General features: G+C 46.3%; 2 protein-coding genes across 6 annotated transcripts in view; one reads left to right on the top strand and one right to left on the bottom strand.

Annotated features, from left to right (window-relative positions):
- Positions 1-10806, top strand: part of ENTREP2 (endosomal transmembrane epsin interactor 2) — a 210035-nt gene extending 199229 nt beyond the window's left edge. The window contains exons 6-11 of one of the 2 annotated variants that reach the window (XM_081887677.1): positions 2537-2700; positions 3734-3869; positions 4938-4977; positions 6513-7097; positions 8340-8668; positions 10169-10806. In XM_081887677.1, coding sequence (XP_081743803.1) covers positions 2537-2700; positions 3734-3869; positions 4938-4977; positions 6513-7097; positions 8340-8668; positions 10169-10348 — 1434 coding nt within the window. In that variant the 3' untranslated portion in view covers positions 10349-10806. Of the gene's footprint in view, positions 1-2536; positions 2701-3733; positions 3870-4937; positions 5014-6512; positions 7098-8339; positions 8669-10168 lie in introns of both variants that reach the window. The other variant, XM_081887676.1, reaches the window with a different exon arrangement.
- Positions 10807-11920: 1114 nt separating this feature from the next.
- Positions 11921-27595, bottom strand: part of APBA2 (amyloid beta precursor protein binding family A member 2) — a 115084-nt gene continuing 99409 nt past the window's right edge. For all 4 annotated transcript variants that reach the window (XM_081887648.1, XM_081887647.1, XM_081887650.1 and 1 more), the window contains 5 exons: positions 26368-26547; positions 22579-22791; positions 21330-21449; positions 15915-16055; positions 11921-13365 (listed from right to left, as the gene is read on the bottom strand). In XM_081887648.1, the coding sequence (XP_081743774.1) occupies positions 13294-13365; positions 15915-16055; positions 21330-21449; positions 22579-22791; positions 26368-26547 (726 nt within the window). In that variant the 3' untranslated portion in view covers positions 11921-13293. The remainder of the gene's footprint in view (positions 13366-15914; positions 16056-21329; positions 21450-22578; positions 22792-26367; positions 26548-27595) is intronic.

Raw genomic sequence — 27595 nt, 5'->3', positions numbered from 1 at the left:
AGGGAGACTCTACTATATATTTTAGGGGAATTTGTCTTCTACGTACCATATTGGCCTGAATATAAGCCACACTCGCACATAAGCTGCACCTTTAAAATTCAAGGGGTAAAAAAGAAAATAAGACAGTACCCAAATATAAGCCGCTCCCTTAAAATTGCCAGCGCAGGTAAGTGATGAGCACTCTTCCCTGGTGCTCTCCCCTTGTGGTTGTCCACCTGCAGCGGCGTGAGTGTGGCGTACCCACTTCCCAGCTGGTTTGCGTCGCACTTATTTCTCAGCTCCTCCCCCCCGCTAAGATCTATCCTGTAACGGGTGGGAGGCAGTGGCACCCCAAAAAAACTTTTCGGCTGCAGCAGCGGTGTTTGGGGGCAGTGCACAGGCTGCCTGGCAACTTTCCCCCTTTTATGATTCCTCCATCCGCAGCAGTGGCACTTGCAGGGTTGCCTAAGGTTGCGAATATAAGCCACACTCGTAACTTTGCATGATCAGAATTAGGGGGGTGGCTTATATTTGGGGCAATATGGTATTTGGATGGCTCTCGAGATACTGGGGTGAAGGTTCCCGAGGTGAGGCAGTGGTTGTTGTCATCACTTGACTGGTGGATGCCATTTTGAATCAAGATGGTGACCAGAATGTGACTTTGGTGTGACACAAGCTGTGTTTAGTATAGGTTTGGTCACCTCTTGTGATATCATCACCAAACTTGTCATGAGGGTTCCCAAGATGAGATAGAAGACTCTGTCGGAAGCCGCCCAGAGTGGCTGGGGAAACTCAGCCAGATGGGCAGGGTATAAATAATAGGTTGTTGTTGTTGTTGTTGTTGTGTGACAAGTCAAAATTCACAAATTACACTATCCATTTAAAAATCACAATATTGTTGGTTTCTACAATTTCCTGGGAAGCTCCATGCACCCACTCTTAAGAAAGACAAAAAGAGAAAAATAATTAATACAGTGGCATAATAGGTACGTAGCACTGCATACCTTACGGGAGAAAGCACCTCTAATCTAAAGCTGTAAAAACCCAGTATAAATACTATATGAGATATACCAAGTCAATCACTGTCCTGATATGCCCAATCAGTGACAGACTGCTATCTGCACCCCAGCAACCCTCGTGCTGAGTTTGGAGGTGCTATCCGAGAGGCCTTTGCCAAAAATGGATATAGTCATTCCAAAGTCGTGTTTTGGTCTGCCGTCAAGATTTATAGTATTATTATTATTCTTATTGTTAATAATAATAATTATTTATTTATTTATACCCCCTCCCATCTGGCTGGGTCTCCCCAGCCACTCTGGGTGGCTTCCAACAAAATATTAAAATAAATTATTCTATTAAACATTAAAAACTTCCCTAAACAGGAGCTGCCTTCAGAGATCTTCTGAAAGTCTGGTAGTTGTTTTTCTTTTGGCCATCTGGCGGGAGGGTGTTCCACAGGGCAGGCGCCACTACCGAGAAGGCCCTCTGCCTGGTTCCCTGTAGCTTGGCTTCTCGCAATTGGGAACCGCCAGAAGGTCCTCGGAGCTGGACCTCAGTGTCCGGACAGAACGATGGGGGAGGAGACGCTCCTTCAGATATACTGGACCGAGGCCGTTTAGGGCTTTCAAGGCTCAGAAACATACTGGGAGCCAATGTAGGTCTTTCAAGACCGGTGTTATATGGTCTCGGCGGCTGCTCCCAGTCACCAGTCTAGCTGCCGCATTCTGGATTAGTTGTAGTATGGTTTATGGTGTTCAAAAGCCAATGAAGACCACTGCCCCACCTTAGGATCCCTTGTGCTGAGTGTGGCAATGATATCTCTAGAGGTGGCTGACCGTAGGGAACAAATGGACAAATCGTTTTCTAAAATATATACTAGATTAGACTAGACTCCCTCCTCCCCTCTCTTTGTCTCTAAACTATGAGATACCTTTACCAACTTGTGCCCACTCAAGTGCTTCATTGGCAGAATTGGCACTACTACAGGTTCCTCATAATGCCCTTTCTGCATTTGTATGAACTCAATCATTTAGTGGGGCAGCACATACACTTTGGAACTCCCTGCCTGTTGAGATGAAGCAGGGGCCTTCACTCTACTCTTTTCAGTGCCAGCTCAAAACATTCTTATTTAGACAAGTCTGCTCAGATGCTTAGAAAGCTGCTGTGAATTTAACCTGCTGTAGTATTTTTACTTTTTGTATGCTTTAAATTATTGTTGTAAATTTTACTTTATAATATTATTGTTTTATCTTTTTGTAAACTGCTTTGAGGCTTTTTTCTACAGCCAAATCTTGTGGGAGGGGCCTTACAAATAAATGTGTGACGGTGATGAAGATAATGATGCTGATTGTGTGTCATAGTAATTAGAAGGAGGTACCATTCCCTCTAACATACATTACGCAGTGATTCCTTACTCCTATACGGGCGTTCTTTGGAAATGTGTTTTTGCCTTTTGTCTGACTTGCGGCTGATGTGCTTCCTCCTGCTGCATGAACTTCCTAGAAGCTACTGAGTGCTGTTCCTAATGCATCTTGAATCTCCTGCTTGTATCACACAGTTCCTGCCGCAGAGATCTCATTCTGCCAACCCTGACTGTATGACGCCCCATGGGACTATCTTGGGGCACCAGACCTTGGATTTTGACGAGTTCATCCCTCCAATTCCACCCCCACCCTACTACCCACCCGAGTACACATGCACTCCTGTGATAGAAGCACAAAGGTAAATGATTTCTTTAGCCTGTGACTAACCGTTCACACAAGAGAGATGAATGAGCTGGTACTCAGCAAAGGGCTCTTGGTCTGCTGCCCTGTCCCCAGACAGCAAAGAGGGATTCTTCCAGGGCTGCTGCTGGCTTTTAAAGATAGCAATGCACTCCTGGGAGCCGCAGGCTCAGTTCAAATAGGCAGCATTTTCATTCATTCATTGTAGATGTTCTTAGTAGGTCTGTTCCTTAAGTTCAAAACAAGTCTTAGCTGATAAATCCTACAACATTTACAGTAGTTAATTCATTGAGTACGGTGGTAAATTGGCATGCCTTTGCAAGAAGCATGCCATCTTTTGTCTTTAGATGACCCAAATGCATCAGAGCAGGAATAATCTTGAAAGAGGCATTCCCTCCTGTGGGTGAGTGAAAGGGGGATGCCTCTGCTAAGGGGTTGCTTGTCCTCTGCACTTTTAAGAAGTAAAGGTAAAGGTAAAGGTACCCCTGCCCGTACGGGCCAGTCTTGACAGACTCTGGGGTTGTGCGCCCATCTCACTTAAAAGGCCAGGGGCCAGCGCTGTCCGGAGACACTTCCGGGTCACGTGGCTAGCGTGACATCGCTGCTCTGGCAAGCCAGAGCCGCACACGGAAACGCCGTTTACCTTCCCGCTGGTAAGCGGTCCCTATTTATCTACTTGCACCCGGAGGTGCTTTCGAACTGCTAGGTTGGCAGGCGCTGGGACCGAGCAGCGGGAGCGCACCCCGCCGCAGGGATTCGAACCGCCGACCTTTCGATCGGCAAGTCCTAGGCGCTGAGGCTTTAACCCACAGCGCCACCTGCGTCCCCAACTTGAAGTAGTTGCCTTCAAAAAGAAATCAGATTTTTTTTATAGAAATGTCTGCCATCCAATTAATCAGGTCACATCTTTCATCTGAGCAAAAGTTGATTTAATCGATTGAACTGATTTGTTGATTAAATGTTAAAGCCGCAGTTGTTGATGGCTTTCTCTATTGCTGATTATTGTTGTCATTGTGTGTGTGCTTCTTTAGAGGGCTCCACCTGGACTTTCCTCACTCACCCTTTGGCGCTTTGTACGAGGTTGCCATCAACAGCCCTGGAATGCTCTATCCGTCTGAGCTGCCCCCTCCCTATGAAGCAGTTATTGGACAAAGCCCAGCCAATCAGGTGAGAGAGACCACTAGGGCGAGGATTTTGTTTGTTTGTATGTTTGTTTAAAAATTATTCATATACTGCTATGTCATTTTTTAATAAAAAAATCCAAGTGGTTTACAGCAATAAACTATAACACTGTACAACGAAAACCATCAAAAATAAGTTAAAAGTAGAAATCAGGTAACTATTGTGGAAAGATGCCTTCTTCATGGCCTGCATAGTCAGGAGGCCTTTGAAACTTGCCCCAGAAGGTGTGCTGAATCTCAGGATTGGGCCGATGACACTAAAGGCTCTGTTTCTGATTGTCCATTGAGCCAGCTCAGGGAATGACCAACGACACTCCTGCTGGTGATCTCAGTGATCAAGCTGGGATAGAAGGGTTCAAGGAATTCAGGATCTGATCACTCTTCATCTGTGCCCAACCTGTCCAACCCAGCTTTTATCAGTCTCAGCCAGCATGACCAATGCTCAGGCATTTTGGGAGTTTAGGGGGGGGTGACAGTTTGAGGAAGGCTAATGTAATTCCATGCAAATGGGGAGCAAGTATAAATCACATGATCAGAAACAACTCTTCTTCAGAAAGAGTTAGACAGGGATTGAATCTGGGACCTTCTGCATGCAAAGCAGATGCTCTCCCAGTGAGCTACTGCCCTTTCCTCAGATGGCAAGCAGCAACCTAAGCAGGGATGGGCAACTTTTTCCCTTTTTTCCTGCCACAGGCCAACAGTGGGTAGTACCAGAGGCAAAAGCCTACTGGATCAAAGACTCTCCTGCTTCCATGTTCACCATGTTGGACTGGAATTCTGAGTACAAGTCAGGTCTGCCCCTTAGGGCTCAATGGAGCAGTGAGATCCCTGTGGAGTATCGGCCTGGAGATGGCACAGGGACGGGGTCTGATGTCAGCATATGACCGCAGAAAAGCTGGTTCAGGATCCAGCATGGCTCCATGGGACTTCCAAATCAACATGCACAAGACTGGGCTGTGAGCAGCTAAATCTCGAGTGATTTCTTTGATGATGAATGCTCTGGTTCCATTAGCTTCCGCTCCTGATTTTCTTTGCTTTTCTTTGCTATTCACAGGTCGCCGCTGTGGACCAGCAAGTCACAGAGCCCAGTCTGGGTGAGAGAAACACCACAGCAGGCTTCAGCAGCCAAGGTGATCTATGCACTGCTCATTCATTGGCACAGGGCTCATGCCCACTTTGACCACTTTGTACTTGTGACCACAGGCCACCTTGGCTGTGACTCCGGGAAAACCTGCTCCCTGCCTTGCAGGCCTTTTCCACCTGGCCTGGGGAAGGCGGGCCCAGACTGACTCCAGCTGCAAAAGCTGAGGCTGCTGAGCAGACACTTGGGCTGGGGTGTTGTCAATATTAATTTTTTGTATCTTTATTTTTAGATCTTATTGTGATTTATGTGGCCATTGTTCAATTTGGCTGTGTACTTTCTGAAGTGTTTTATTTATTGTTTATGACATTTTTGTAATGTTTTGTAATTATGTAAATCTTTTCATGTTGTAAACTGCCTTGACCATGGTTTGAACCAGTGCTTTTTTCCTAGAAAAATAGGTGCCTGTACTCACCATGAAGTTGTTAGAGTAAGTGCCACACTTTTTGACAACCACAAAAAGAGGTGCTGGTACTGCATACCCTTGAGTGCCCCCTGGAAAAAAGCTCTGGTTTTAACCATGGAAAGGCAGCGTACAAATAACATGATGATGATGATGATGAAGATACTGTACCTGGCAGCTGAAATCACAAAATCAGAGGCAATTAAGAGAGGCATTAGATCTGCACCAGGCAAATTCGTGTGTGGGACTCATTGCTTTATCTTGCGCTCGTCAAAGGATGCGCCTGCACATGCCAGCCAGCTCCAAATATGGGAAACTTTCATTTAACCTTCCTTGGGGTTTTCCTTAGAAGAGGACATGGAGAGTTGCTTGTAGGAAGAACACCACTAGACAAATGAAGGAAAATAGATGAGTTTCCCAAGAATTTAAGAAATCTGGGAAGTTTATCTGAAAACAAGTGAATCACCCAAAGGAACAAGGGCTTTTTGTTAGAGCACAGGCTTCAGGATTCAGGGCTACATGAGAAACATAATGATCAAGAATGTTGCAGTACCTTCAGCCCAGGGTCCCAGGGTGGATTACAGCTTTAAAACACAATTTAAAAACCATTTAAAACAACTTACAGTCATAAGGCAGGTGGGTCCAAAAAAATATAAGGGTAGGGGTAAAGAGGCGCATCTGCAGCATTCTCTGAAAGCTGTATAATATAGGTGTCAGGTGCACTTATGTGGGGAGGGAGTTCCACAACGTAGGGGCCACCACAGAGAAGGCTCTCCTGGGTTGCCACCCCCTGAACCTATGCGGACAGAGGAACTACCAAGAGGACCCCTCTCTGCTGAGCTCAGCACCTGAAAGGGTCTTTAGCAAAGAAGGGGGTCTTTCAGATATTTGGGGCCTGAATATTTAGGGCACCTTGAATTGAGCCGGGAAATGAAGTGGCAACCAGTGCAGCTGATTTAAACCAGGTTGGCACTTTATGACACTACTCCTCTGTTCATTTGCATTTTTGATAGTATCATAAAACCAGGCTGGCCTGTGCTCAATAGTGGCACTGCAGCAGTTTCTGACTCGGCTCTGTTTTGCAGCCTCGGCAGACAGCACTTCGCATGTGGCCTCTGAAGCAGCTGACACCCCTGAGCACCTCAGCTACTCCTCAGAGGACCTCTGTTCCCTGGAAGTCCAGGGGTCCCTCCTTTCCACGGACTTCTCTTCATACGAAGCAGCCCACAAAGGTGCCGTAAATAGGAGCTGCTCCAGCTTAGACTACAGCATCCGTTGTGGGCTGCATAGGACTCGCTCCCAGGGTTCCCCAGGCGACGAGGCCAGCCAGACCTCTGTGAATGGGTCTGGTGGCCAGGAGCCCGAGAGCTGCTTCCGTAGTCGCTCCTCAGACTGTTCCTCAGAGAACTTCACTGCCTCCAGGAGAGATTCACGCAGCTCAGTCAGAGAATGCAAAACCACACCCCCTCAGAAGCCACGGAAGGTGTGTTGCGGGGTCTTCATCCCACCCGCTGGGCCACAGACTCACCATGCCCATTGCTCAGTGCCTGCAAACAGTTTGCCCCACAGCTGCCCAGAGAGGATGGCCCAACAGCGCACGAGGAAGACCAGGATTCCCAGCATAGTCCGATCCACTAGTGACCCTCTGTCATGTTCGTCTGCCACTGAAGGTGAGTGTCGCCTGCTGAGATACTGGTCAACAGAGCCAGTGGCAGTGTAGTGGTTAGAGTGCCAGACCAGGACCTGGGAGACCAGGGTTTGAATCCCCCCTCAGGGGTGTTGCTCACCAGGGGGATTTTGGCCAGTCACTCCCTCTCAGCCTAACCTACCTCACAAGGTTGTTCTGGGGACAAAAGTGGGGAGAAGAATAAAGATGTGTTCTTCCTTGAGCTCCTTGGAGGAAAGGTGGCATCTAAATGTTATAAATTAAAAAAACAAACATAACATTTCCAGATGTTGTTGGACTGCGGGGTGAACACACCTGTCAACACTGCATTCTCTTCTGTTTTTCATTTTTCCATTTAAAGTTCAGTTTGCCACTAATGCATCAGTTAGCATTTTTTAAAATATTGTCAGCATTTTATTTATTAATTTATAAAAATATTTAATAGACAACTATTTCATTAAAAATATCAAACTGGTTTCCAGCAAAAATACATAAAACCATATTAAAAATCACATTAAAAGGATGTATTCTTAATTGGCTGCATAGACCTGGCAGAAAAGAAAACTTTTCTGCCAGCATTTAAAATTCGGCACAGAAGGTGCCTGCTGAATATCCAGTGGCAGAGCATTCCACAGGACTGGACCAATGACACTGAAGGCTCATTTTCTTTCTGTTATCAAGTTAGCCTCAGCATTTGGTGTGCATTTCTCTTATATATGCATATATTGCATGCAATGTGTGATACCAGGGGATGGACCACTGGCAGAAGGCCACAGCTTCCCCCCCCCCATGTGGTGCCCCCTTTGCATGAGTAGTACACAAAGAGGACTAGAGAGCTGACTGATCATGACAGGGCAGGCATTGAACAATCAGAACAATTATTATAATATCCGAATAATGATTTATACAGCCAGGCGTGTGTCTGTCTCATTTTGCTGCCTCAGGTGAAATGGGAAGGTGCTGCCCAGCTGCCCCCAACCCTGCCAAAGCCTCACGTACTAGCTTGCAGCGAGATCTCACAAAGTCCCAGGAGAGCTCAACCCCGGCAGCAGGAACAGGCACACCCCCCCTGGATTCTGCTGCCCACAGCAGCTGCTTCCATCTGTCTCATGAGTGGGCCGGCTCTGTCTGTAGGCACTGGTGGTGGTAACAATGACCCACTGAACGCGCTGTGGGCTTTGTGTCTGAATTAGCGCTGTTTCTCCCCACCGCCTTCGTAACATTTCTCCTTCCTGTTTGGTTTTAGTTCCTGCCTCTGGTCCTCACGTGGCTGCCTCTGCTTATCAGGACTCCAGAAACCAGCTCCATCCAGTGGGAAAACTGAGGGACCCCAAAAAGGCTGAACGCTCCCGGAAGCCAAAGGCCTTCCAGACCATCTGCAAGGAGCGTCCCCACTCTCTGGTGGACCTGCAAGCCTACAAGGACACGAAGATCCTGGTGGCCAAGTTTTTGGAGCACTCAAACTGCAACCTTCCCCCGGAGGTGCGTCATGTGGTGAACAGCATCCGGTCGGTCATCAAGTCTGACGAGCGGCACATGGAAGAAGCCATCTTCAGTGCAAACATCATTGACCAGGTGGGCAGCTTTGACGTTTTGGTTTGGGTAACGACGGCCATGGTAGAATCTCCTTGTTCCAAGGCAGTTTGCTGCTGGATACCAGTCACTGGGGAACAACAGAGCGAAGGCAATGGCCAGGGCAGGCAGAGGGCAGCCGACACCCTCCAGATTAGGGATCTCTGCGAAATTGCTACTTTCAAATTTGATATCAAAACTAGTCACAGTTAGGTTGCTTTGAGCTCAGTATCAACGTGGATGCAGCTATTATCAGATTCCATGTACATGTGCGGAATGCCCCAGCCCCTTTTGCATGGCAGTGCCAACATTACAGATGTGGCCAGATGGGGACCAAACAGGCCAGCAAAGCAGAGGTGGGGGGCGGGCATAGGAGAAGGCAGGCAGGCAGGCAGACACAGGGACTCATAGATGCACATCAGCCAAGCAAACTCAACAGAGGAAGGTTCATGCAGGCAGGAAGGCAGGGACTCAGCCGGGGGGGGGGGGTGTAACTGCAGGAATCTTCAAGTGGGCTGGCAGATTCACACAGAGGGAAACACACACTAGAGGAGAGTGGGATGTAGAAAGGCAGGGCTGGCAGAAGAAGGAAAAACAGGCTGGAAGGCATGGAAGAAGTAAACTGACAGGGAGAAATCGGGGGGAGGGTTTGCCACCATCTCAGAGAAAACAAGGCAAACGAAGTAGGTGGGGAACTGAAATGAAGGTGAGAAAAGATGCAAGTGAGAAGCTGATTGATTCTCCAGGTGTTACTAAACTACAACTTCCATCATCCCTGGCCATTGGCCACACTTGCTGGGGCTGATGGGAATTCATAGAATCATAGAATCATAGAGTTGGAAGAGACCACAAGGGCCATCAATTGTAGTTCATCACCATCCAGTTTCCTACCTTCCTAAGATGTTGGATGTTTCACCAGATTATGTTCTCTGTTTTCATTATGTTTTGATCGGTGTACTTTTAATTTTTTTACACTTGTATGATTTTGTGATGGGCTCCTGGCTAGGGAATAAAGATCACAATTCTGTGATCTATAGTGACTCAGAGGTAATTTGGGGGTGCAGGTCGTCCCACGGTGCACCCCACAGAGTGCCAGCAGGTAACTGGCTTGACTCCTTGAACCGCGATTTTGCATCCGGCTCCACCACCACCACCCAGACCCCCCCCCCATTTTGCCCCAGGCGGTGGCTCTCAGGGTTCTAGCTTTTTAAAAAGCAGCAGCAAATTTTGCTACAAGCGCCTGCTTGGAACCATCAGGGGCAAGCTATTCCACTTGCCTTGCTGCACCCCTTGCCTCAGACCCCTAAAAGGCGGAGCTTCTGTTTAAGTACTTTTTCTTGCTGTCTCTTAGTGTTTTTGTGGGTCCAAAAGGCAGAATATGAATAAAGGAAAAAGTAACGTAACCTTCCGTCCCAGAAGTCTGCAGTCTGCCCACCTCTGGCTCTGCTCTGTATCTCGCTTTCCTCCTTGCTCTCAACTTGTGCCTCTCCTCTTTCTCTGCAGGTGATCATGAGCTCCCGACAGAATGTGGATACCTCAAGAAAACGGCTTCAGGAAGACCTCCACCTACAGAGCTGTGGGGCACTGAGCTCTCCGGTGGCCTTGTCACGCAGGACCCACATTGGCCCCAGCTTAGAGAGACCACACAGTTTAATTGGAGTCTGTCGAGAAACCATCCTTTGACAAAGTACTGTGGCTGCTCCACAGAGGAATATTCCAGCTCCATTGCAGGCCTCTGGGGGAGCCCAGCATCGGGGGGGGGGGGGCATTAAAGGCAAAGCAAACCCAACAGACACCCCGGAAGAGTCTTCCTTTCATGGATCTTAACTTTCCGTGGCACAGCGCCCCGGTTCCTGTGGCTGCATATTGAAGGGGCTCCTTTTGCAAAAGACCACTGGTTTATTATTTAACAAACGAACACAGACACATACTTTTTCTCATTCAAAGAAGTTGCTTTTAAAAGTTTTGAAGGACATGCTTGGGGCTGGAGGGCACCGCCCCCCCCGGTTGCCAAGCTGCGATGACCCTGCTTTACAACTTAGAAGTTGTATTTTATTCACTGTACCTCAAAAGTGTTTTAACTAATTCTGAACAGTGTTTTAATAAAAAGAAAAAAGAAAAAATGTATTTCCGGACACTGCATCTTCCAGAATTGATTTTCTGTAATCAATATGTGGAATTTCTGTTGGGTTTCTGGGGGAGGGGGTTTGATGTGTTTATTGACTATGTCCCCCCCTTTTTTTCGCTAACTGATGTGCTGTTTTCCCCTTTTTAAAGTTATTTCTGCTCCACTGATATTGACAATTCTAAGATTGAACCCAGGATAGTGGGATGGGGCACTTGTAACCTACTAAATACCGTTGGACCAATGCCCGTCATCCCTGACCAGAGACTGTGTTGGCCAGAGCCCATGGTCTGGCAACATCTGGGGTGCCCTATTCTTCTAAGTTACAAGCTGGACCCCTGGGGAAAGCTAAGTTCCGTATTCACGGGTGGGGGGTGGGGGTTGAGTTCATGCCCCTTTTATTTGGCAGTTGTGGACCAAACCAGAACCAGTGCTCACTGCAGAGCTGTCCTATGGGGCTTGGGAGTGGTTCCAGAAAGCAGAAACGTTTGTGTGAGAACTTGAGCACTTCTTCATCCAGCGCTTATGCAGCTGGAACACTTGCACCCTCCCTGCCGCAACAGAAGCTGATTCAACAGACGGCAGCGCCTTCCTGGGCACCTCTCTCGCTCCTTGCCTCTTTTGCTACAGCACCAGCCCCAAGGATTTGTTTGCAGTTTCAGCTCAGAAAGATGTCAAAATTACCATCTCTGAAAATGCTTTTTCAGCTCTGCTATTATGAAACTACAGTGACCTCCAGTGGAAGCCCAAGCAGCCAGGTGACTAACTCGCACTCCCTCAAAATCTGCAGTGCTGATTTCTGGAGGGGAAGATGAATGGTGAGCAGGAAATTCCTTCTGCAATGTCACTTCAAGATGAAGCCCCAGTGGCGGAAGCCTGCGCTCTGCCCAGCCTCTCTTGCACAAATCCCCTTGGAGGAGGCAGGAGCTGTGCCACCAGCCGCACCTGCTAAGCGAGGGGTGGGGGACCTTTTCCCACACAGAGGCAGAACCCCCTTGGTGGGAACTGTTGGCAGCGGGTGGGGCCAGACCTCCAAGTGAACAGGCGGGTGAGGGGGGGTTGGCCTGTGGGTTGAAGGTTTTCTATCCCTGCACTAAGCAGACTTCAAAAACAAACAAAAGAAGCCACAGTGCTTTATTACTCCAAATTTATTAGCAAGTCTCGATTATTTCTCTCCTAGGGTCACCTGCATGCAACAAGAGATCTACGGCGGTACTCCTTGAACTACAGTAATCCTAAAGCTTTTCTGTTACTGCATGTAAGGCTTCTTTAGTCACAGTGTATTATTGTTTTTTTCAAGGCCTTGGCCAAAAGGAGAGAGAGAGAAATCAAGACAAAAAGGTTACATCAGTTGACATTTATCTCATAATGAACACAACATTACTAGTACTCGGTTTATCATCTCCACAAATTCTAATACTGTTGATGGCGATGACTTCCCCGTTTGCAGCCATCATTTACATTCAGACCACATGTTGGCTCAGAAAAAAACAAGAAAAAGGAAACAGGATTGACCTTAAAACTATTTAAACATGGCTTTCTGGTAGTAAACTCAAGTTCAACCAAAGAGGAATAGATGGAAGGTTGTGGGATATTAAAAACTAGGAACCCCCTGTACCCCATATGCAAATCCATAAGAACAATTTCAGTCATTAAAAAACTTCAGTTTCCAAACCATAAATTTACTTGATCTAAATAAATATCCAGCTTTATATTGCGGCAAGTCTCTTGTTATTTTGCATCAGGGTTTTTGCTTTTTTAAAAAAAACCTCCTCCTCCCCATCACCCCCACCAGCCCCCGCCCCTTGTTCCACACTTAAAGTCACGTTTCATCAAAACTTGTTAACACGTTACACTTGTCAATAAGAATACCAAGGACAACAGTAGCTTTTCATTGGATTAGCATCAAACACTCCACCCCCCCCCCAACCCCAGCCCCAACCAGAAGTGCATACATTCTTGGTCATTTCGAGACTGGCCTGCCCTCACTTCTCTCCTCCAATCACACAGGCAGTTTTGCCACATTGCTTAGAAGCAGCAGGCGTGCATACCTGGGGCGGGCATGCCGCAGTCAGTGTTCAAATAAATGCCACAAGCAGACTCCACAGCCAGAGGGATTGCGCAGGCCCCACTGCCTGCAGCTGGATCCCAGACAACACGCCAGTGGGGTTTGCACAGGGGGCGGCGTTTGTGGTGGATGCCGCCCTATGCTGCCAGCTTCCACAGGGAAAGGGCTTTGTAGATGAAGTTGCAAAATACTTCCATGTATTGGAAAGGTGGTGTCAGTTGGTTATTGGTCCATAAGTAACAGATTCATCTTTTGGCAACAAAATGTTGTTTAAAAGAGAAAGAAATGGAGAAGAAAAAGGCAAAGAAGCTGGATCTGTTGAGTTTCCAGAATATATCCACAAATTGGTTCAAACCCTTTCCGTTCCTACAAAATACAAAAATTCCTCTTGAAGGTTCTAGAATGGCTGGGCTCATTCAGTTCTTTTGATGAGCGTTAGATGTAGAGTGGTGTCTCCTGTCCTGTTAGCAGCCTGAACATTGCTGCGGGCATTGTCTTCATATGAATCTGTCAAGTAGGCGAGAAGAGAATTGGCAGCGGTTAAGATCTGCTGTGTTGAATGTGGCAGTATCTTCTTCCTCTGCCCTCACTGCCTTCAGCCTCACTTAACCGGGGTGCCATAAAATCAGGCTCTGGTGACGCTTGTGATTGTGTTGATGACATCAATGATGCCTGTAAACAAAACCACTTGCTGCATCATAGCCAACAGAATTAGACACCACCGGTATGGACAAAGGAAGGCAAGGACAAGATGCCCACTGAGAAGCAGCTGAGAAACAAGCAAGCATCAAACCATATCCAAAGAACAGCAGCCTGGAACAGGGCTGTGCCAAACAGTTCATAATTTCAATATTCAGTCTGAAAGCAGTCCCATCAACACAGCCAAACAAATTAGGGGTGGGTGGGGCTAACTCACCATCCTTCTTCACTGGCATGTCCTTGCCTTCATTTGCCTATAGTTGGTCCCCCTGCAGTGCACCATGTGATTTTGTTTACATGCTTTTGTAACGTCATCACCAAAATCACATGGGTCACCACTGCCAATAGGATTTTATGTGTGTTGGTAAGTGAGGTAAAGGGCAGTGAGGGCATAGGAGGAAGGTGTCACTGCCTGTCTTCTCAGTGGCACTTCGAAAGCAGGTTGCAAAACAGCACAGGGTCCTCCTCCTAACCTCCCTAAACAGCTTCAGCCCAGTATACCTGAAGGAGTATCTCCATTCCCATCATCCAGACTGGACACGGAGGTCGGAGGTCCTTCTGGTGGTTCCCTCATTGCAAGAGGTGAGGTTACATGGAACCAGGCAGAAGGCCTTTTCAGTAGTCGCTCCCATCCTGTGGAACACTCTCCCACCAGATGTCAAACAGATAAACAGCTATGTGATTTTTAAAAGACATCTGAAGGCAGCTCTGTTCAGGGAAGTTTTTAGGGTGTGATGAATTGTGCTGGAGCAACCCAGTCAGATGGGCAGCATATAAATAATAAATTATTAGATTACAAGGTTCGAGATTAGAAGATGTCAAAAAAAAAAGGAGTTCTTAAAAGCACAAAAGTCCTGCAGTATCAGGCCAAAGGCCCAGTATCATGTACACAGAGTGGTCCACCAGAGGCCCTAGGAAGTGCATAAACTTGATGTGGACTGCTCAGAGATTATAATTACTTTCATTAGGTGCATATAAATCTTGCTAGCTAAATAAACAGGCAGGATCTGAGTGCAACATCAGCCTCCCCACGTGTGACTCCCAGAAACTGGCTGCAATATGCCTCAAACTGGACGTGGAAAACTGAAAAGACATATGTCCCGTTCTTATCGCTGACTACTGGAGAGCATTTCAAACATTTGGGGAGGCTCCTGTCTATGCCAACTCAGTCATACCAACCCAGAATGGACTGGGGGGGGGGAGTGGTGAGCACAGATATTTGAAAATACCTTGGCAGCACAATCTCCTTGCACATGGAAAAAAGTCTTCCTACAGACCTATCATGAGCACAGAAATTACAATCTGGGGGGTGACTTGAAAGAAAGGGCTGTAGTACACATGCAGCGTCTGACTAACTTTTCAGTCCTTGTCCAGACAGGGTAAAATACATTAGTTTTGGAACTAGTTCAGGGCTAGAGCTTAGTGACCCTAGAATTGCTTTTTTAAACTAAGTATTGTACATCGTGTTTCCAACATTATGTTGTAAGTCACCCAGGGCAGCTATTTAAATGTGGTAAACAATAAGAATCTCAAGAGAAAAAGAATTCTAGAGAAGGACTCCTCCCTCGTAAGAATGCTGCCTCTCTGGGGTTCTAGTCCTTTTTGATATGCCTTGTATCAATCTGGGGCTGAAATGTCTGAATGTGTTGGCATGCAAAAAGAAATGAAACCACACCCTGCACACAGAAATCTTGCTAGCTCTGCCCTCTCCCTGACATACTTTCTTTCTGCAGATCCTTACAATTCTCCCATAAGGATGGTATGCAGGCATTAGAAGGGCATTCGTTTGATGTTCAAGACAGAAATGGGACAAGGGGTGGATTTTGCTTCCAAGGCAACTCAAATTAGTGTGGATAGGGACAACAGATTAAATAAATTCTTCCTTTCCAGCACACTACATTGAAATTCCCACTTTCCGATTTCTCTTTAGATCTTGACAAAGGTTTACACATCTCATGCCTGTTTTACAAGCCTGCTCTCTTCAGTCAACTATCTGAATGCCAATTCATCAAACTACCACAACGTATGAAGACAAATGATCATTGTGCATTTCATTCATGAATCTACTGATTTCCAATACTTGATTAATTTTCTCCCCTAACACTGAAATTGAATAATGTATCTGAGTTTTCTTTTTTAAAGCGCACACACACACACACACACACACACACACTATCACACAATCTTTCTGGAAAACCAGATGAAAAACAGGCAAGGCCACCATCTTGGATTCAGCCTACTGTTGGTTTCCTGGAACATAAATTATTCTTTTTCTTTCCCTTTCCTCCAACAAGGAGAAACTAAATCTGTCATAGTCCTTTATTATGGGGGAAAATATTCTGCTCTGGAAGCCTCACCTCTCCCACAGAGTTAGACAAAGCTTGTACAATCTTCTCATGAGCCGTGGCAACGACACTTTGACCGTTGATCTCAATGATGCGATGGCCAACCCTGACACCACCTCTCTCAGCTATCCCACCTCGCATCAGACTGCAGATCTGGAGAGAGAAAGAGGGAGAGAGATTCACATTCTTTTTTTTAAGGTTGTGCCAGGTGTCCTGCAGAACTAGGAGGAAGGTCATGAGCTTTTGCCCTTGGGCCCAGATGTAAATGCACAAGATGAGCCCTGATGGATCAGGCCAATGGTGCATCTAGTCGAGCATCCTGCTCTCTCACTGGCCACCCAGATGGGAAACCTGCAAGCAGGACCCAAACATAGTGAGCCCTCTAGTGGCTTGCAGCTACTGGTGTTCGGAGGCAGAGCATAGTCACCATGGCCAATGGCCATCATAGCCTCTTCCCCTGGAGGGGCCGGCTTAAGCCGGGCTTTGGGAAGGAGGTGGGAAATGGAACGTGATCCAGTGTTACCAGATTTTCAAAAGTTTATTGTTATTTACACCTCCAGTGGCCCCCCCCCACTGCCACCTCCTTGCCTCTTAGCAACCCACTAGGGAATCCTACTGTCCCCCCACACACACACACACTTTGCGAACTACTGCTCTAAACATTTTATTTCAGTTTTGGCCCAGGTTAAGGGGGAAATGGTCTCCTAGCCTTATACCTGTCAATGCTCTTTTTTCCTTTTGTTGAATTGTTTGAATAAATATGCAATTAATTGTTACTGCTTTGAATTTTATTGTGTTAGTATCTCCCTTCATGCAGACTGCTATTCTCAATAACACCTTTTTGTAGGGTAGGATGGGAAGCACAGTTTATGGAACCAAGGAGGTGGATTTCCTGAAAAAGTTTGGGAACCAGAGGATCAGATTCTAGACCACCGTGAGGGATTAATTTCCAAGGCTAGGTTTGCTTTTCAGGCTAAATACTGTATCTCTCCCTCCCTCCAAGTTGGGGCCTGGAATCTCTTTCTGACTCCTCGGTTTATTTAGCAAGGAAGGTTTGCAACATAGCACAACACAGTTGATAGGTGGGGGTGACATGCAGAAAACTTTTGAAATGGCTCCCTGTTCTTTAGGCTGGGCATCAACAGCCCTGAATTACTTTCAGGTCAGTTAGTGGTAACAGACCGAAAGCAGCAGCTGGAGATGCCAAGAAGCCAACTCATCAATTCAAGCCCGAGGAAGGGGGATCCAGCTGTGCTTCACGAACCTAAGATGAACACAGCTGGCTGGCTGGCAGGAAATGCCCCAAGCTCTTGTGGTGAGATCTCTCCCCACCCCACCCCCATCTCAATCCCTCAGCTGCTGGGCTATCTGTTGAAAATTTCCAAAGAGATCCCAAACAACTTGTCATCTCTGGGTCAAATGTGTACACAATGACAGCATTAAGTTCACAGGGTGAGGGTTTCATCAGGTCCAGTTTAAGATGGGAATGAATCCAGCATCCAGGATGCGGAACTAGATGGGCCACTGGCCTGATCCAGCAGCTGGCTCTTCTTAAGTTCTTACCGTTTGCACACTCCTCTGGACCTCGTGGTGCAAGGGCACCTCGGCTGCATCTTTTGAGAACAGGCGCATGCATGGCTTCATTATTTCTCCAACTAGTTAGTTACCTAGAGCTATAGAACTCTTTTTCTCCATCAATAATGTGCTTCCCTTCATAAGCATCAGCTTTCTTACTTCATACTTGGTCTGAATACCTTCCAATCAAAGCAACACTTCATTTCACTAAAGGTAACTTTTGCTCCATGCGAATGTCATATGCTAATATATGCCCAATCAAATGGCATAGGGTGAGGGGGCTGTGGCCCCAGGAGCAGAATTCTGAGGGGGCGCAACCCAGGGCCCCATGACAGGCTCTCTTGCAGAGGCTGCATGGCTGAGCTCCCGGCTGCCGCCTTCCGGAGCCATGGGGAGGCTAGCCAGGCCTTCAGAGCTGCAGTGGCCGGTGACGGGATGCCCGCCCCTGGGCAGAACTCCTGCTGGCTGGAGCCCAGACTTTTCCTGGCCCATGCTGGTCCTTCCCTGGGGCCTCCCTCCCGGCATGTGTCCTTGGACAAGACACACACCCTGCAATGGCAACACAGAGAAGCTGTGGGAGCTCACTGTGATGAGAGAGGGAACACAGAAACCAGCAGGCAACCTCTGTGAGGAGGAGGAGGAGCTGCCGCAGGGGTGCAGGGAAATATATCTGTTGCCTCCTGCACAATGTCCAAAAGAGGAGCTGCAATGCTTGCCTTGCCCCAGGTTCTGGCAATGCCCACTACACCACTGACCCAGTCTTCCCTTTTTCTTAAGAACCTTGTGGGTTCTTAACTGTCTAGATCAGCCTTTCTCAGCCTATTATCCCTCGTGAGAAGGGCCAGCAGTCAGGGATAAGAGGAGTTGTGGTCCATCTGGGGAGCCAAGGTTGAGAAAGGTTTCCGTTGCTCTAAGGCTGGGTTGGCTGGGTCTGATTGGAGCTGTGGTGCAAACCATCTGGAGGACGTCAGCTTGGGGAAGGCAGCTCCATGTCAGCTTTATGCAAACTTGCCAAAAGTGAGGGCTAAGGCCTTCTATTGGGTGAGGGCCTGAGGGCTGGCCCCTCTTACACAGGGATGCAGCCCAGAGCAGATCCAAGGGCACAGCCTATATGGCAGGACTCTGAGTCACAGCATTAAAACATAAAATCCAGCTAGGTAAATTCACACCTTTACCTTCAGTAAATAGATGCTCACAGGTTGGCTCCCCTTTTGAAATTCAACATGCATACATGCAATTATCATTATTTGAATATATCAGATCAGAGATAGGAAACCTGTGGCCCTGTTGACGTTGTTATTGGAATCCAGCCAGCAGGGCCAATGGTCAGAGAGGGGGAAGTGCCATGGGATCCCCACCGTCACATTAGACTCTATGCAAAACAAAGTCCTTGCCAAGGTAAAATTGAGGCAGCAGTAATGTTTAACAACAACATCAGAAGCAAAATGCAAGATGTGAAAAACAAAAACCAGGAAGGTAGAAAGTATGGAATGAGATCACACAATGCAAAAGACAGAAATATCACAAATCTCAGTATGAGAATTGCAACACAGGCATTCCTTTTCATATTGCTGCTGTTGTTGCTGCTGTTGCTAAAATTTGTTCAACCAAAGCAACTTACAAACTAACAGAGAAACCCCCTCACATAGATTTATTAAAGCCAAGAGGAAAAAGAAATACATTAATAACATCTTGCTCACTTCTAAAAGGCCAAAGATGGTTAAAGGCCAAAGGCCTGGTTATAGAGGAGAGTTTTTGCCTGGTGCCTAAAGATATGTAATACAAGGCACCTGGCGATCCTCCCTGGAGAGAGCATCCCTCAAACAGGGAGCCACTGCAGAAAAGGCCCATTCTCATGTTACCACCCTCTGGACGTCTCATGGAGGAGGCACACAAAGAAAGGCCTCAGGTGATGATTGCAGGGTCTGGCTCAGTTCCTATGGGGAGAGGCAGTCCTTGAGGTATTGTGGTCCTGAGCCATTTAGGGCTTTATAGGTCAAAACCAGCACTTTGAATTGGGCCTGGAAACTAATTGGTAGCCAGTGCAGTTGGACCAGGATCAGTGTAATACACTCAAGCCGTCTTGTCCCAGTGAGCAGCCTGGTCACTGACTTCTGAGCCACCTGAAGTTTCTGATCTGTTTTCAGAAGCAGCCCTACATAGAATGCGTTGAAATAGTTATATGAAAAGAATTTCAGTCAGATGACGTTCTAATACTCCAGGTTCACCCTTTATAAATCCTCCTACTCCTCAGGGCAAAGTGGATCCTTCTCTTTTGCCTTCAGAAGGGCTCGCTATGCCCTGCATTAGACATTCACTGAACAGGGTGGCATTGAGGCCAATTGTGAATATGCCTAACAGCCACTAGATGGTACCAAACCCCAGTTAAAGTGGTACTGCCTTATGGGAAACCTATTCAGAAAGCAACCTGCTGCTGCAACTAGGTGACTTCCAAATAGAATAGCTGGCATGAACTTCTTTCAGATCAGGGCTCCTCTAAAGAATCTACAAGCAGGACTGCTGGCTAATATGGAAAGGGCCTCTTGTTCCCACGGCAGCCAGCTGTCTGCCGGATGACCTCAAGACAGGCTGTGAAGCAAGAGTCCTCACTCACTGCTGCTCCTTAGCAGGTTTTCAACAAGGAGACTGAACTTGGCTATATCATGGCTAGTAATCAGCTATTTGCAGAAGTCATTGTAATAACCAAAGAAGGGTCTGTCTGCTTGATCAAACCAAGACCCATCTAGTTCTAGAATCATAGAACTGTAGAGTTGGAAGGGACCACATGAGTGATCTAGTCCAGCCCCTGCATGGCAGGAATCTTTAGCCCAACGTGGGACGTGAACCCATGAACCTGAGATTAAGGGCCTCAGGCTCTACCAACTGAGCTCTCCCAGCTCCACAGAAGCCAGCCAGGTGTCTCTTTTGAGAAGCCCACAAGGATGGCATTAAAGCAACAGTCCTCACTCTTGACTGCTGCCCCAAGCAACTGCTATTCAGAGGTATGATGACTCTATAGGTAATATACAGCCATCATGACTAGTTGCCCCTGATAACCTTATCCTTCCTAAATTTCTCTAACCCTTTTCAAGCCACCCAAACTAATGGCCATCATCACATCCTAAAGGCATGAATTTTGTAGTTTAGCTATGCACTGTGTGAAGAAGCACTTTTGCCTTTCCTGAATTTTTTGACACTCAGCTCCATGGGAGTGCCCTGGGTGAGTGCATTATGCCAGTGGGAGAAATGTATCTGTCAACTTTCTCCACCATGTGCAAAATTCACTCGCCTTTTTTCCTCAGCTAAATATTGCATTCTCAAAGTAGCCCAGTAATTTAAATTTTCATTTCCAATTCACCTTAAAGGGATGGTGGAATAAGGTAAGGCTGTTAGCAGTTGCAGAAAAAGCTACAGAACCTAGAGGAGTTAAATCTCAGTTACTTGGTCTCTGTTGGTTGAATTTGTTTTGAGACAGCAGGGAGCAGTTCTTCCTCCAGAGCATCATTATGGGCAGGGATTATACCTAAACAGTTTTGGTCTGTAGATTAAAATCTACTACTAATTATCTTTCTTGGATTTCCATATCGCTCTTTGAGTATTTTCTAAATAATTATTTGGATTTTCTCTTTTTTCTGCGCATCCACAAGTAGCACAAGGACTAAGCTCATAGTTAAGTTATTTCTTATGCGTTTTGTAATTATGTAATTTTTGTTTATTTGAAAAATCTCAGTAATAATTTTTTAAAACAGCAAATAAGAACCATTATCCTTATCCATCTGACTCTTTTTGAGCAAAGACAATAGTTTTCAAATCCAACCACCATACCAACACTACAAGGAAAAGTGAACTTACAATTCCATTCTGTACACTGAAGCCCAACTGGTATTTCAAGTCTGGTCGCTTTATAAGGACAGTGGTGACCGGAGGGCAGCTGACAATGTTCAACTTCACTTGCGTCTGGTTCTTAAGACCCTGAAAAATGTCCTCAAGCTTAGCAAGTTCTTTATCAAAAACAAAGGAAAGCAGTTTCCAGTGGCCGCCACTTCATAGTTGGTTGTGTCTAATGGTGTTTCTGTCTTATCCCATTTTGGGGCACCCAAAGGACTCCTGCATGGGAAGTGATGTGTTTCATCTTATTGATCTAATGCAGTGGGGACAGGAGGCGCAGGTCCAGGAATTGACTCTGCACTCCAGGTCCCTCTCCCTGGCCTTTGGAACTATCCTCAGGCCACCCCCCCAAAAAAACAATCTTGTTCTGCACCCTCCTTAAATGCTTTTGCCTGGTGCAAATGTATACTTGAACTTGAATCCTTGAACTTGAACAGTGGGTGTCTTGGTTGCCTGAATGCAAGGAGAAGTAGGGGTGTGTAAGAAAGGGGGGTATGGGTGGAACGGCTGGAATGGATGGAATGCCCCTCTGGATGGCCACCACTGGCATATGGCCCCCAGAAGCCTGCCTTCAAAGGAATGTGGCCCTTGGGCTTGCAAGCGTTCCCCAATGCTTCAATTCCTCCACAATCTACCAAATAGGCAGACGAGGCAACAACTAAGGACATGCTTTTATCATCATCAATCCTCATCATGATTTTAAAAATTCCCCTTACATTTCTATCCTGCCCTTCTCCCCTCATGGGACCCAATGTGGCAGGCATCTGATTCCCAGGCAGCCTCCAAGCCAGGCACTAACCAGAGAGAGACCCGCTTGACTTCAGCAAGACAGAGAGGCCTCGTGGCTCTTGAGACGACTACCTTGGATTTTATAAACTGGTGACAATCTCATCCTCCCACTTTCTCCCTTTGCTGTCAGTAAGACCCACATCAAAATTTGTAACTGTAGAATTTCTAGGAAGTGGGATTCCACAATCCACAGGACAGACCCCTCCCCTCTCATCCCAAACAGTTCCTTCCTTCCTTCCTTCCTTCCTTCCTTCCTTCCTTCCTTCCTTCCTTCCTTCCTTCCTTCCTTCCTTCCTTCCTTTAAAATGTTTTTATTAAAAGATTTTTCTTGGGTAACAAAAGTACATACAGAGTTTCTGTTTTCAAGTCATAGAGTCCTTCATGCAGGCCAGTCACATTCAGAGTGAGACATTACATACAGTACCTTTATGATTCCTTGACATGTTGCCAGGGGAAGCCCCACGAGACTGGTCCCGTTAATGGACATAATCTGGTCCCCGATGCTGAGTTTCCCTGAACGAGCAGCGGGGGCCCCATTCATCATGTTGGCCAGGATCACTGTGGGTAAAATGGATCCCCAGCCAGACTCCACGATGACCACACCGAGAATCTCACCCTTGTGTTTGGCTATCTGCAACTGCAAAATAAAACAAATTGGAGGGAGAATGTTTGTGGGAATTCTAGGGTTGCAGAATTCTGCAAGGAAGTGTTTGCCCAGCTTAGGGGGGAAAGATGCAATGTTCTGATGGGATCCAAAAGCCCTCCCACTTTCTCCCCCCCCCCAAAAAAGCAGTGGACATTGGAATGAATAGCAGGAAAAGTCCCTTAAAGACAACATGCCAAATATGGGGAATATGTACTTAGGCAGCTGGACCTGCAGTGTAAGAATTTGCAAAGCCATTTTGGAAACATCCAGTCAGCCTCACTATGTCTCTTTTTAAAGATGCAAGACACAGGACATGAGCAATGCATCCTCTATGTAAAGCCACAGCAGGCAACAGGCCCACTCTGTGCAGTGCTGATTACCCCACAGCGGGAGGCCCATTACTGACTTTAAATGTATAACACTTAGCAAAAGATGCAAAAATAAATAAATAATCCTACAGCAATAAGGATGGGCATGGGCTTGGAATTCTATGAGAAAGATGTGCTTTGTTCAGGAAAAAGGGGGAGACATGAAGGGAAAGCTCAGTGGGAGGGCATCTGAAGGTCCTGGAGGTGTCCCCCCTTTAAAGCCCTGAGGAGATGCTGCCAGACAGTGTGGACACAATTCAGTGGACAGGATTTCATATAAGGCAGTTTCCTGTGTTCATGTATACAAGGTGTTGATACTTTACTGAGATTTACAAGTGTGAAGTGGAGCAGAGGGAGAGGAGCTATTCAACAAAGCCATGGGGATTAGGGGAGACACCAAAAGCAATAGACTAGTTTAGCCTTCCCCAATTTGGCATCTTCCAGATGGCATCTATTTCCATCAGTCCCAGCCAAAGATTGAGCTAGTTACAACTGTGGGCTTCCAGTTCTGGTCTGCCTTAATAGATGCCACTCCCACAATAGCGGAGACCGTTAGCAAAGGATAAACAAGGATGATTTGAGGGCAATTGTCCTTGCAAGCTCCCCACCAATACGAATGGAAGTCAAAACTTTGTAGCTGCTGATAAGGGATTAAGATCAAGACTGAATGTAATTGGATTAATTAAGACTTTGGAAGCAGGATGAAATAAAATCATCTCAACTTGAAATCTAGCACGCGGGAGGCCACACAAAATGTATAATTGGCTTTATAGTTGATATGTATTTGAATTTGAATTGTAATTCGAAATTGATAAAATGTGGTTTATATTGGATTTTAGTAATTGAAAATTAATAAAAAAATATTTACCCAAAAATGAGAGAGCTAGTTACAACTGTGTGAGAGGGACTTTGGCTGAGCTGAAAGCCAGAGAGACGCTTGATTCTCTTGTCTCAGGAAACCCAGCCAGATGGGCGGGGTAGAAATAATAATTAATCATCATCATCATCATCATCATCTGTGCTGAATCCACAGCTATTATTTTGTCCCCTCCCAGGCACCTAACAGGGAGGCAAGATCTGTTGGAGCCCCTCCATCTTATGGCTCAGGTTGCATATATGTGTAAATAAAACTATATATCCTAAAGACACCACCGTCCCAGCTGACCTTCATGTTAAGGAAACAAAATCCTAGGTAAGCACTGGAACCCCTGGAGTCTCTCACTGCTCAGGGCTGTGGACACACAACAATATCAAATGCCTTTTCTTCGGCCTCATGAAGGAGTCCCACCACCTCACACTGAATGGGGGGAAATGATTTTTGTGGTGCATGATTGGACTTTATTTTGCCTTGCAATGTTCAGTTTTATATTTGCTATTTTGGAAAATACTAAACATATTTTTTAAAAAGCTGCAGGGTGGTGGCAATTGCAATCTGGACAATGATAAGGGTGAAGGGTTAAGCTCCCATCCCCTGGCCCTGATCTGGCTCCTCCCCCCACATTGACTATTGGTAAACAAACAACTACTATCAAAGGGCAAACTATATGACAAACATCACATCTAGCTTTAGGTCACCTGTAATTAAGCAGTATATAAATTGACTATGTGGGACAAGAAGCTACAGTTAGAACTGGGTATGGAACAACTGATTGGTTCAAAATCGGGAAAGGAGTACGACGAGGCTGTATATTGTCTCCCTGCTTATTTAACTTACATGCAGAATTCATAATGCGAAAGGCTGGGCTGGATGAATCCCAAGCCGGAATTAAGATTGCCGGAAGAAATATCAACAACCTCAGATATGCAGATGACACAACATTGATGGCAGAAAGTGAGGAGGAATTAAAGAACCTTTTAATGAGGGCGAAAGAGGAGAGCGCAAAATATGGTTTGAAGCTCAACATAAAAAAAACGAAAAATCATGGCCACTGGTCCCATCACCTCCTGGCAAATAGAAGGGGAAGAAATGGAGGCAGTGAGAGATTTTACTTTCTTGGGCTCCATGATCACTGCAGATGGTGACAGCAGCCACAAAATTAAAAGACACCTGCTCCTTGGGAGAAAAGCAATGACAAACCTAGTCAGCATCTTAAAAAGCAGAGACCTTGCCAACAAAGGTCCGTATAGTTAAAGCGATGGTTTTCCCAGTAGCGATGTATGGAAGTGAGAGCTGGACCATAAAGAAGGCTGATCGCCGAAGAATTGATGCTTTTGAATTATGGTGCTGGAGGAGACTCTTGAGAGTCCCATGGACTGCAAGAAGAACAAACCTATCCATTCTTAAGGAAATCAGCCCTGAGTGTTCACTGGAAGGACAGATCGTGAAGCTGAGACTCCAATACTTTGGCCACCTCAGGAGAAGAGAAGACACCCTGGAAAAGACCCTGATGTTGGGAAAGATGGAGGGCACAAGGAGAAGGGGACGACAGAGGACAAGATGGTTGGACAGTGTTCTCGAAGCTACAAATATGAGTTTGACCAAACTGCGGGAGGCAGTGGAAGACAGAAGTGCCTGGCGTGCTCTGGTCCAGGGGGTCACAAAGCGTCAGACACGACTAAACGACTAAACAACAACAACATAAATTGACTCCATAAATAGTTTGGTCTCATTTATTTCCCTTCATTCATCACCCCTTCCTTCTCCATGAGGTTGTTTGTTATCCATGCACATCCATGTGTGTGTTCATCATGGGATGTTGGAAGATTCCGGACACACAAAAGAAAGCACTTCTTCACACCGGGTGTAGTTAAACTATGGAACTCGCTCCCACAGGAGGCAGTGATAGACACCAACTTGGCTGGCTTTCAAAGAGGACTGGACAAATTCATGGGGGCATCTGGTTGGCCACTGTGAGTACAGGATGCAGGACTAGAGGGGCCATTGGCCTGATCCAGCAGGGGCATATTATGTGCTTACAAGTGAATAGTGGAGGTGTGGGAAAGCTGGGGGGGGGCTGAACGGGTAAAGGGGCTCCTTGGAAAAAGTCCAAACCCAATGAACCATATATAACAACAGCAAAATTCAAAACCCAGCTCAGTGAATTTAATTTTATGTTACTGTTTGCATACGATGAAAATATATGTTTGCAAATGAGTTCTTAAAACTCCACATGGGTTCCCAGCATGTACATTCCTAATCCTACAGTGAAGAAGGAGCAACAAAACATATGATTTTGCTTTAAGAACAGGGCAAATTAACCTCCTTGCAGTTTTCCGAGTTGGAAAAATGGATCAGATCGTCGTTGTACATCTCCTGGGTGTTGATGATGTCACTGTATTCCTTCTGACTCAAATCCTCAGGGTTGATGCCATTAGCTCTGAGGAACTCCTGGTATGCCACACTGAAGGCCTGGCCAATTGACTGGGCAATCAGCTGAGCCTGCAAAAAAGAAAAAGTGGAATAATTTTTCTGCCTGTTGTTCAGCAATTTTGATGTACAATTGCTAGACATTGAAGTATTTTATTTAAAATATTTAAAATTATATACCCCATCTTGCTGCCAGCCTTGGCTTTATTCCTTGGCTGTGCTGTACTCCTTCTGGGAGGACCACCAGGTTCTAAGGACAATGAAACAGCCTCCGTGCCCATCATTCATCCTACACATGTAACTATGCCACTCTGCAGTCACCACTGTGGGCCACCTGGAAGAAGCTAATGGACTTGCACTGCAGGGGGTTGGACAATTCTAGTATTCCATGACCACTGATGATCCACAGACCACAGCATGGAAGCCTATGATCTAGCACACACTAAACTAGAGTCAGGCACATGTCACATACATATTCCACTGCCAGTCATTACACTAGGGCTGTAAGGAAAGGTATTTAAGCTAGATTCTATTCAATTGCTCACTAAGGAGTAATGTAATTAAATCATGGCAGTTGTGTTAGATGACCTATATTTATGCTCTGACTGCTCTGCAATGATTTGCCAGCCCTTCGGTTCTCCTTGCTGCAAAGGTCTAGCTATGGTCTGCATCAGAATGACAGCAAGAAAGGGATGTCCTTTAAGGGTGGGGCAAGGGTGGGGACCTGTGGCCCTCCAGATGTAGCTCGACTCCAGTTCCCATCAGCCCCAGCCGTCATGGCTCATGATCAGAGATGATGGGAGCTGTAGTCCAGGAACATCTGGATGACCCCCGTGTCACCATCCCAAGGTGGGAGAAGGACCATGGTTCAGGTATTATAGCTTTGCATGTAGGAGAGAGTAACTTCGCTCCATGTCATCTCCAAATAAAAGTTGAAGATGGTGGGGAAGATCTTTCTCTGCCCAAGACCCTGAAGAGCAGCTGCCAGTCAAAGTAGATAACACTGAGCTATGAGTCCATGTTATGCTGTCATTTTAGGTCATGTCTGCTTTAAAAGACCTTTTAAAAGTAAGGTAAATTATTAAACGTTCAAGCACTCCAGGAGAAGGGCAATAACGCA

Source organism: Podarcis melisellensis (genome assembly GCF_964234715.1).
Source record: "Podarcis melisellensis genome assembly, chromosome: 14".
Classification (NCBI taxonomy): Eukaryota; Metazoa; Chordata; class Lepidosauria; order Squamata; family Lacertidae; genus Podarcis; species Podarcis melisellensis.
This window is presented reverse-complemented; position numbering and strand designations above follow the sequence as displayed.